Source organism: Zonotrichia leucophrys, chromosome 3, assembly GCF_028769735.1.
Source record: "Zonotrichia leucophrys gambelii isolate GWCS_2022_RI chromosome 3, RI_Zleu_2.0, whole genome shotgun sequence".
Taxonomy (NCBI): domain Eukaryota; kingdom Metazoa; phylum Chordata; class Aves; order Passeriformes; family Passerellidae; genus Zonotrichia; species Zonotrichia leucophrys.
Genome location: NC_088172.1, coordinates 35,631,428 through 35,642,896, shown reverse-complemented (window position 1 = coordinate 35,642,896; position 11,469 = coordinate 35,631,428). Strand labels below are relative to the sequence as shown.

Here is an 11,469-nt window from a genome sequence, read left to right as displayed (position 1 = left end):
TGGACTTTAGGGATATCAGATGCAATCTAGTAGGTTCTCTCTGGTTTGAGACAGTGCTGAATAGCATATTTGTTGCTATGTGTGCCACAGTAATGCAGATCAGCAGCTGGTATCTTCCACTGTGTTAGATGTGACTTTGGAGCAGGATCCAGTGCAGCATCATAAGGAGACAATCAGCCAAGGAGACTGCTTCAACTACACTTCTGGAAGTGGGGAGACTTGAGATAACACCAGAGATAAATGGTATGCAAGAAGGGTTACTCAGTGAGATTGTGATAACAGTATGATGGAAACTCAGTGGTGGTTGCAAACCCCCTCTCGTGTGCATTAAGCACTGTATTTTCACTCAAGAGACGCTTTCTAGATGATGATTTGGATATCAATAAAAACAGCACCAAACGTGTACCTGGTGATAACTCTGTGTACATTCTGATGGGAAACTTACTCCTCAGGTATTCCTACTAATGTCAAAAAGCATGTGGAGATGGGGGCTAGGGGGAAGACTATCAGATGCATTCATTGTCTAATGAATTGTCCAAAATATTTCCCTTCCCTGTGAGAGTCTTCTTCCTTCTTCCCATCTCCAGATATAGTTGAAGTTGATACATAGTTCATATGAAGTACATATATTAGGGTTTCTCCAGGGGTGGGCGGTGCAGGTCGCCAGCTGGATCAAAACTGTCCACCTTGGATGAATAAAAAAATTGCCCATAATACTTTCTCTTGAATTCTTAAAGACCATAAAGGCCTCTTTTTCCTCAGGTGCCTGAGGAATGCAGGTCCCATCACTGGCCCATTGTTCAGTTTGTTCTCATTGCTTCCTCTAATAGTCTTTCCAAACATTGATTTTGTGCTCTTTGCTCAGGAGACTAGGAAAATTCAGAGCTCCTGTTCTTTCCTAATCTGGCCCATGAAACTACCAGGTTCCACCAGCTTCTTTAGGCTTAAGGATGAATACTTTTAGTTTATCAGCAGCAGGCTGAAGTACAAGCTCAGAATGTGCTTCCTCCCGTGATGGGTGTCCATGCACCATGGACCAAAACCATGATACTGGTGAATCACCTGAAACCCAATTCAAGCCATGACTGTAGTGACAGCAAAAAACAAATATGGAAAAAAAAAAAAAGGCTCAAGTCTCCAGCCATATGGGTGGAGGAAATACCTATGATATCCTGACCAGTTTGCAAACATTTGCCCAGTTATCATATGGTGCCTGCATGAACCTGTCACCATCACTGCATCAGTCAGCACAAAACTGTTCTCATTTCTCATGGTCTACACAAAAGCTGAGGAGACAGCATGTGGGGAAGAGAGAGAACATGGCTATAATTATCCCAGGGAAGCCAGTTAAGAAATCTCCCATTGAAATGAAACTACTTCCCTGACATATTTTGCCACATCTTTTCACCAAAACGTGCAAGAAAATTTGGGGTGCCTCTTCCCAAGGCTGCTGAGAGGCCCAGGATGGACACAAAAGCTGCTTGGACATCACCACGACAGGATGCTCCTGGATCTTCATGGCCGAAAGAGGACGACCCGAATTTCCTCTGAGATTGTGCTGTGCTATGCTGAACAGACTTAATATTCTGCGTCTTTTACTTCTTTGAACTTCCCTTCTCTCCCTATTTAGACATGCACTAATGGGAAAAAGTCACTGTTTATACTGGTCAACCCTCCAGAAACCCTGCAGGAAAAAAACCTCTGATTTTTACCATATTTTTGCTTTGTATAGCACAGAGGTGTCTGAGGTGAAAAATAAAAACACAGCCACAGAGAAGACAAAATGCTTTTCCCTAAACTTTTCAGATGGCAAATGCTCTGCTGTCTCTGTAGCACAATCAAGTCACAGCTATAAATAAAAATAAGCAATTACACTCTGTGAATTCTCCAAATGAGAATACAAAATTCCAGTGACTCTCCATATATCACTGAACTTATAACCAACTCTACTATTTCACACCATAACATGGTTCACTGAATTAAAATATTAACTATCAGAAAAGAGAACTCTTACAGTGATTCAGGAAAATGAATGTATTTTGGTTTTGTGGCTGAATCTTCAGTGATATCAAAACTTAAACACATCCTGCATTTCTGGAAAGGCTGTAAGATCTAATCACTGTAAAAAGCTGGTGAAGGGAAGCTGGGAGCAAGCAATGCCAGAGCCAGAGCCTCATTCAAATTGCAGTCTACATGGTGGAATTGCAAAGCCTAAATTTCACATCACCAGTACGCTCCCCATTTTAGAACAGACTTTGAAATAAGGGGTATATAAAAAGTTGGAAAGAAGACTACAATGCCAGGGATTCTTTACTGATGCCTGCATTGTACCAGCCTAGTCACACCACTCATCTTGCCAGTAGGCTGGCTCAGCAGTGAAAATTAACACAACAGTAAACTGGACTCATTTGAGAGATTTTTGTTGTTGTTTTTTGAGCATAAAATTTTCTTAAGTCTCATTTTCCACATTCTGCAATAGTAGATGTGAATTTCAAATGAGAATTGCCCCGGGAAAACCGACAATTTATTTGGGCTCCAAAGAGAACGATGCCTCCCACACCAAGATGGAAGTTGAGGAAGCCCAAGCAGAAATCAGATGTCAAAAAAGGTTATCTGGTACTTACACCTGGGAAGTACATCATATAACATCAAGATGAATTTTTTGGTATTAATAAATTTATGTTAATTTTAAAATTATTGCTGTCTTATTAACTGATATTACAGCTATGACAGTGATGGAGTGGCTTGTGGTACAGGCAGGAATTTGAACCATTGTGTTTCAGTTGAGCTCCAGTTGTGTCTCCTCTTCTGCCATGCCTGGTCTGTCTGGTTCCTGTTCTGGCCAGTAAAGTTTAGCTGAGCTGGAAATCTTGGACTGTTTTGAAATACCCTCTGCTGGAAAGCAGAGAGAAAGTGGAAGGAGCAGGATGACATAGTAAGTCTGGCAAGAAGAATGGATTTCTTGTGGCCATGAGAGGATGGACTGAGACACTGGCAAAGATGTTGCTCTGTAGACCCTCACTGAGACAAATCCTCCCTGCACACACAGGGCCCATCAGTTATAGGAGTGGGCACAGCAACCCTTCCTTCTACCCACCTTTGTGATGACATTAGGCCATAGCTCTGCAGGCAGCAACAAACCCCAGGAACATTCAATCTGGAACACTGGACATGTAAAGAAGGACTTTCTCACAAATGCAAGAAAATTGCAGCTATTGCAATGCAGTCCTTAATTTTTTGGCAGATTTGCAGGAGTTCTTCCTCCACTGGAGCCCACCTCCAAACTCTTTTGGTGTTTGACCAAGCTGGCCTAGTGTAGAACCCAAAATATGCTGTCACAGTTATAAGTAAGCTGTGTGTTACAGCCTGGTATCAATGCATATATCATCCTCTGGGAAACAAAATGTCACCAAGATTCCAAGAGTCAAACAAGATTCAACAAAATAGGTTAGAGAAGATGTGAAAGCTGCTGCCACTCAAGCAACAAACTATACTTCTCTAGACCATTTTCCATTGGCCATCACGTCAGCATTGGAAATTCAAATCACAAACCAAATTAATGTTGCTTTACTTTATTTTACTCTATTTCATCTTGGGTTTCTTCATTATCTTTCAAGAGTTGTTCAAAGACAGGTTTATAAACCTTAACACAAGATTTTAAAAGCTCACTAGATGCAATGATTCTTACCTAGAAATGAAACGCAGACTTTACAGAAAGTATGAAACTGGAACTTGCTGGCAGCTTCCAGTAGTGTTTTTGCATTGGCTGAATCTATGATCAAAGAACCTGTATAAACAAACTCCAGGAGTAACTCCAGGACATCCGCAGTGAGGTTGGACATGGCCAGTTCCAGCTTCTCCCCGCTTCTGCTGCTGTCTCGTGGTGACCTGGTAACAGCAGACAATTAAATTATGGACATTACACCATCCCCATTTTATTGGCATTTATTGATTAGTGAGGGCTAGAAAATCGCTTTGCACCTCATTATATTTCTCCATTATTTTTGTTTACGGAACTGAAGAATATGAATTTTAAAATAACTGAACTTAAAAACTTTAACTGGATCTGAAAGAGAAGAGTCTTAAAGCAAGTCTTACGAAAAATCTTTATTGCTACTTTGCATTTTCATGCAAAAACAGTTGCAAAAGAAAAGGAAAGGAAAAGAAAGAAAAAAAAAGAAAAAGGAAAATGAATGATTCAACATTAATGAAAATGAGGAACAGGATTAGCTTTCAAAGGGAAACAATACATTTTAACATCTTGGTTAACATCTCATCTTCTGTGCATAATATAACTGTTAAGGAAAAACCACTCTCCAATTTCGAGAGAAAAGGTCATCTACTTTTTCAAGAATCCAGCACTAGAATAATTTTAGATGTCATGTACACTTAAGCATACATTTAAAGACCTTTTCATAAAAAATAGTAATAAAAATTACTAATTTCTATTTAGCTTGAACTTCTCAGTATGTTATATTAAATTACAGATATGATCAATATGATATCTGTGGTACACAGACAGCCATATCAAATATAATATATGCTTATTCTAAAAAATCTATTGTTCCCTTTTAGGCACTAAAAAAAGGAAGCCCTTCATGGCAATTGCTTTGAAAACTGAATACAAGACAAGCTAGACAGACAAAATGGTTAGAGCAAAGAAGGGAGAGGGGGGAAAACAACAACCAGCTCTGCCACAGGAAGCCAGCAGCCATCCTCTAGGAGTTTCATGACTGTGGCCTATGGTTTTTCCTGCATGAAGTGCTGAACAATTTGGGGATCAAAGTATCTCCTGCATTTGAAGTGTGCATTAGTGCTTGTGAAATTATTGGACAAAAAGAAAGTCATACTGAATTATAAAGTAAGGGCCCAGTTCTTAATGCATGGCTGATGTGTCTGCAACACTAAAGACAGGTTACACCTGAAAGACAAAAGTGATGATAAATTTGGTAACATCAAGGAGGGGAGGGGAAATCTGTTGGAGTAAGAAAATAAACTCTTTTAATGGTTAGGACCATCCAGCACCTTCTCAAAGAAACATGAGCTTTTTGTTTGTCACTGGACAGTCAACGTCTGCTCGCTCCAGTTCTGCTCGAGTACTTGCAAAAGCCATGGCACGAGTGACACAAAACCGGCACACGATGAAGCGCGACAGATACGGAGTGGCCACAGCATCACTACTCACAGGCAACGCCAGCTTGAAGCGTGAGCAGAGACTACCATGAGCACTACCAACCTCCTGGGTTCACACAGATGCCTTGAAAGGTGATGGTCAGACCTCTGCTGCCATCACAGAGGAAAAGTAAACAACACACGAGGTTCATGTTTTTTCCCGCATGACACCCCAACCACCTGTCCCAACAAACCTAAATCATCTGGGGAAATGCTTAAAATTTGCAGTGGATGCTTTGTCACTGGTCCTTCATTGACCAGCCCTAGTCAAGTCAAGGGCACTTTAATTCATGTGAATCTCTGACGGATCAAAACTTTAAAGAGGTTTCATTTTCAATGGAGGAGCAGCTAGCAGTGCCTAATTTCTTAGTTTTCTCTAAGGTAGTGGACAATGGTTACTCCCATTCGCAGGAGGAAACTGAGGTACAAGGAGATAAAATCACTTGGCTATGATCACAGAGTCAGGAGTAAACCAAGGAATTAAACCCCATTTTTAAAATTCTAAATACTGAACTGTCCCTTTTTGTGGCAACACAGATGGGTTAGACCCTATTCTTCAAGTAGATGCTAAGAACACATGCTGGTTGTGACACCTGTTGTACCCTACAAGCACAGAGGTCTATGCTACTCTAAATCCTTATGCTTTATCACACCACAGTATTCTTTCTGAACTCTTGCATATGAATTCAATTCTGCATCTGAGGCAGAAATCCTCTGGTGGCAAACAGAAGAGTTGCCATTTCCTAGATTCTCAAGAGGATGTTGCAAAATGTTGGGTTTTTTCCTTTCTCACACTTCCAATGATATGCCCCATATCTGATTTATCTCCAGTTTACGTACACCTGGTGCTGCACTCTGGGCTGTCAAATACCTCTTGGTACTGATGTAATTCTTGCTGAACTGCTCCCAGAAGTGTTTTGTACCTGACAGTGAGCTCGTTTTCACATGGGCTTGTTAACAAACACACCACCTAAAATTTCAGGGAGGTTTGGAGGTACCCAGCAAGCAAGAGTCAGGCTCTCTGCACTGTGGGACTACCATAAGCAATTCTTTATTTAATTCCACTACTTGTACTGTGTTGGTGCCAGCCATGGGAAGGACCGTGCGTGATCCGCTGGGAATCGCACAATCGCACCCAGTGCGGAGACCAGGAGCACCAAGGAAAGGATGATGTGACACCAATGTCAGCACAGACACATACCCATGCTAGCAACAACTGCAAGCTGCTATTTTTCACAATAATTAAGTAATAATCTCTTTTACTTTGTAATACACCAAGCAATAAACTGCTGCTGCAATTGATTAAATGCCAAAGAAAAGCTAAGGTGTTTAATCAATCACTAGAGCCACTTACGGCAAGTATAATACAAAGCTACAGAGATTATTGATATTACACAATGAGCCAGAAATGGGAAAGAAAATTATCCCTATTCCTGCTTCTGCAATGTCTTGAATGTGTTGTGCTGTTTTCCTTGTGCTTTCTAAGCATGCAGCCCTTTGGCTCCATGTTTGGCTGGATCAAATACTGAGTACAGGCTGGTTTCAGCCTGCACAGGGAAATCACAGCTACCCCAGCTTCCATGCCAGGGATCTGGTTTGGTAGAGGCTGGAGAATGGGCAGGGAATTGGCTGAAGCAGGCCCTAATGGATCAAACATTAAATGTCTGAAGGATAAGAAGAAGATAACGTCAGGAAACAGACTGATGTCACTGAAAAGGGAAATTCCATAGACTTCTTTATGAAATTATTTCAGTGATTTAGGTTGAAGCATCCCCCTCAAAGCCTGAATAAAGGTTTCTGTGTTCCTTGTTTTCACAAATCTTAGAATGTATATGCTCTGTGCAGTTAGAATTCATTTATTTGGGACAGAGTCTTCTCTTAGCTCCTCTAGAAGAATTGCAATGAAGTGGCTAAAGCCATATTACAAAAACAGAATTTAGTCCTGTAACTGCAAATGCAGTGGATTTGGGAAAATCTGTAGCAATATATAGAGCTGTTCCCCAAATAGCTCATCCTGTGTCACAACAGGAGGAGTTTTGTTGGTGACATCAGTAAATGCAAACATTTAGAGAAGTCTGTTACCAGAAAAGCCCTGACTTCCTGCCTTTAGAGCTCGGAAAAGTCACAGTTCTACCTGGTACATACACTGCTGTTCCCCAACCTCTGGCACAAACAAACATGAGGTGTTTTGGGGATTGAGAGCCTGCCTCCTTCATGTTTCAGTCTCACCTGAAGCCAGTCAACGCACCCTTATCATCCATGGACATCATTAAATGTGGCACATTCTGCTATTTGCCCGGCGAACTCTAAAGTTTAAACAGAATGATGTCATTTTATTGGCCTTGTAATCATTGCTCATATTATAAAGGTCACACATTTCACATTGTGGCAGAAAATCAATAGCTCTCCCAACAGCCTCTGGGGGAAAAAGTTTTGCTTCTGAAGAATAATATATAATAAACAATTTTAGTCCTTACTTTATCAAGGCTATAATCTTGGAGAAAAGCTACAGTAAAAATCTGGCAAAGGCTGATATATAAACTCATTAAAATTGGGAAGTGATTTAGAACAGGACTTTTAAAAAGATTTATCTTGAGCTAAACAGCAAAGAGATTTGTTTAGGTCTACATTTAAACAAGCTCCAAGAGTCTTTAACAGCTTAATTTTATGGTAGCTGTTGGGGAATTCTTTCAGATTTACAAATCATGTATTTCTCCAGCAAGGTGATAGACCTGAGCAATGTGCAAGCAGAACTGAACCTGCAGATAAGCAGGAAACACAGATATGCTCTGAATGGTAAGGGGGGAGTTACTGAAAAATATTCTGCATTGTCTGGAATAATTAAATCCAACAAAATCAAGTGAATGCTTTTGAACATAGTTTGGCTGCTTATCCTTCAACTAAAATTGCTTCAACTAGAGAAGACAAAGGCACAGGGAGCCCTTAAAAGCAAAAGATGGTGTGATTACACTCTCAAATAACAAATCAGAATCAATGTCTCTTTCTGTTAACTAATATATAGGAAAGAGAAAAAATGTTTAAATACCTGATAGCAAGAGAAATAACCCTAATACTTCATCTGCAAGATCTAGTAGTGAAACTGACAAAAGAAAAAGTAGAGAAATCTACATTTTTTCTATTTATTTGTCCTTGAAAATAATTTCCAAACATGGAATACACACATACAAGAATCAGCCATACTGCTTTCATGTTTAATAATGATGTAACTGAAGTTTTCAGCATCTTGAGTTATAAATAGATGCGTATCTATGCATTTTTCCTGCATTATTTGTATCAACACGTTCCCATAACGGAACGTCTGTGTGACTCTGTTCAAAACATTTAATAGTGAGATGCCTTGAATTGCAAAGCCACATTGAGAGGCTGGATAAAGTAGCTGTGTAAGTGAAACACCGCGAGCGCATCAATTTGTCAATTTATGGACAGAGCTACCGCCTCTCATTCAGCCTTCCCTCATGGTTTGGATATGCTGCCTTTAACTGGCTTGCAACATTATTTTGACTGACTAATGGTTTGGCTACAGCTTCACTCAATTTTAGATCAAATACAAAAAGCTACCTATACCCAGTGCAGATGCCAGCCAACGCTCTGTTTACAAGCTACAGTCACAAAGTCAAAACAAATTCTGGATGTTCAAAATGGAGCCATCTGCACAGAATAAACATGAAAAATGTGAAACATTTTATGTAAATGTACATTACTGCCTAGGAACAGTTGGTTCAGCTTCCACCCAGGCTGCCTGGTTGAGAACAGGAGGACTGACAGAGTTTGTGACACCTATTTACATTCGATGCCATATGACTCACCATGCCGTAGACTCAGAGGTATGACGTATATTTAAGCTTTGTGCTCCAAAAGGGCACTGAAATAAATGATTAACATTTAAAATAAAGACACACTTAGAACTGTTATTTCCCTGGACAAGTGGGACTTGGTGTGTAATTGTTTCATTTTTCCTCTCCAAGGTCCACCTGTGAGCCTACTGCCACTACCTACTTCTCCCAGCAGGAGACAGCAGGAAGGAGCTGCCTCCAATATACAACCTCAATTTTGTTCATATTTCACTCAGAATCTATCTTTAAGAAATAGGAGAACACACTCGTTCTGGCAGTGTAAGAAAAAAAATTGTTGTCTTTGACTATCTATGGGTCAGGGTTTTATACAACTTAGGGATCTGAATCTTATCCACTAAAAGCAAATGTATGAGCTGACAGGAGGCTGCAGGATTGCTGGCAGCAGGGAGGAGCTCCAGCTCCACCCTGGACTGAAGGGGCTGATCCCTCCCTGCATGGACCAAAGCAACGGCCTGTCCCATCACCCAGCTGCCTTTTGGTATCTCCACCCCAACATCTTCCCAGGATTTACCCTATTAGCTCAACATGCTGATCTTGCTGGCTTGTTTTTGTAATCAGGAATATAAATGCTTACCCTAAAGTAATTGTTCCCATTACAAGAGAGCTACATATTTTCTACCAAGATAGACAGGACAATAAAATAATCAAATTAAATTGCTTTGTTCCCTGGACAGTATTTAGGACTCCAGAAAACAGGAAATCCAAGATTTTCATGTAAGATGAAGCACTTAACCAAAGAAAAGCTACTTCTTTTTATCTCTGACAAATTATTTTGATTACTAAAGAAAGGACTGCAGACTGGGGTAGACAGCTTCTCATGAGGTTTAAGAGTCTGTTAGCTGTGTGCTCATTAGAAACTGCTGCTCAAATCGACACAACTTAGACTGAACATCTTGTTTATTGTGGAACTTTAACTTTTTACTTTAATCCTTAAAGCACTGAAACTTCAGGCAAAGAAGAGAGTGCAATGATGCTGCATTTTAACTGTCCACTATTTGATTCTTTTATCATCTTCAGACTGATTAATGGTTCAAAACCAGTATGTCTAGGTATTTTGGAAAAAGCAGAAAAGAAATGTTGTTAAATTATAGCCAACCTTCAGCTATGTACAAATCAGACTCAGCACGCTACATAGAAAGTTGTATTTTGTACTGAATATCTTGATTTATAGTAATTATGGGTTCATGAGATATAAAAGCTTAGATGCCCAAACATACAACATATATTTCCCCAACATGCAGCAAAAAACATGTGCATACTGAGGTAATAGGTTATTTACCGAGAGATACAACTTTATGCAGCTGCAAGGTAATCAGTCATGTAAATGATGACAGGAAGGGACATTTATAGAGCAACATCATTGCAATACGTATGTCATAAGTCACTGAATGTTTTATTAAACAGGATAAAAAAAAATACACCCCAACATTGCTTCTCTTCTGGAATTTTTTTATCAGCTCAGAATGTATTAACTTGCAAATCTCTGCCTTCGTTATTCTATCTTGTAGATAAACATTATCTTTGAGCCTCAGTCACTATCCATCTGTCTCATGAGAGAAGAAAACATGTACTGAAATGGTTCTATTGTATGATTACAATAAAGAACTAGTAAAATCACAAGATTAAATAAATTACATTGTTTAAACACAGGCTTGCAAATTCGTCAGGAAAATTTACCTGCCCAACAAATCCATTTGCTCACTTTTTATCAGGATGTTGATACAAATAATGTTCCTTGTTCCAGGCAAACAAAATCTGGCAAGACTAGTGTAACTTATTAGGGTCAAATGCTGCCAGTTTGCACCTGCTCTATCAGAAGAAAATCAGGAAAATTAATGGCTGTGAGCTCGGGCACGCACCAGCAGCTCCTGCTAATTCACCATCACAGAAATGATCATTACAAACCAAGACGAGCAATGGGATTAAGAGCAAACGCTTTTGTTCACGGACAACATGGCCAGAATAAAATAAAGCAAACAAAAGAGCCACGTTTCCTATATACCCTTAATGCCATTCACTGATGGAATACAATCTAAATGCTTGGCCAGGACCATTTCTAAAGGCAGGATCAGCAGCAGCCTGTAACGCTACGGTGTCGGGAATCACAGTCAGAGGCACAAATCTGGCTCCCTGCTGAGATTTAAGAAAGAAGATGACGAGTTTGAAGATGCTGGCCTAAACAACTGGCAAGTGAATGAAGAAGTGAATAGCAAGTGCCCTTGGAAGAACAGTGTTTCATGACCTACACTCTTCCTAGGGACTGAGAATAGACTGTGTCTCACAAGGTAGTAGTGGCGAAACAAAAAAACTGGGACAACTTATTAATAGTGTGGGATCTACCTTGTTTGCAAGTATCTCTGGCAGCCTAATTCAGTGGCAAAACAACCTGGGTGAGAGCTACTATTTGTTAAAGGTAAATAAA

The 11,469-nt window shown here is 40.0% G+C and overlaps 1 protein-coding gene across 3 annotated transcripts in view; it reads right to left on the bottom strand.

Moving 5' to 3' along the window:
- The window catches only part of KLHL29 (kelch like family member 29), a 388,164-nt gene that overhangs the window by 53,117 nt on the left and 323,578 nt on the right, over positions 1 to 11,469 (bottom strand). For all 3 annotated transcript variants that reach the window (XM_064707789.1, XM_064707787.1, XM_064707788.1), the window contains one exon: positions 3,689 to 3,888. In XM_064707789.1, coding sequence (XP_064563859.1) covers positions 3,689 to 3,888 — 200 coding nt within the window. The remainder of the gene's footprint in view (positions 1 to 3,688; positions 3,889 to 11,469) is intronic.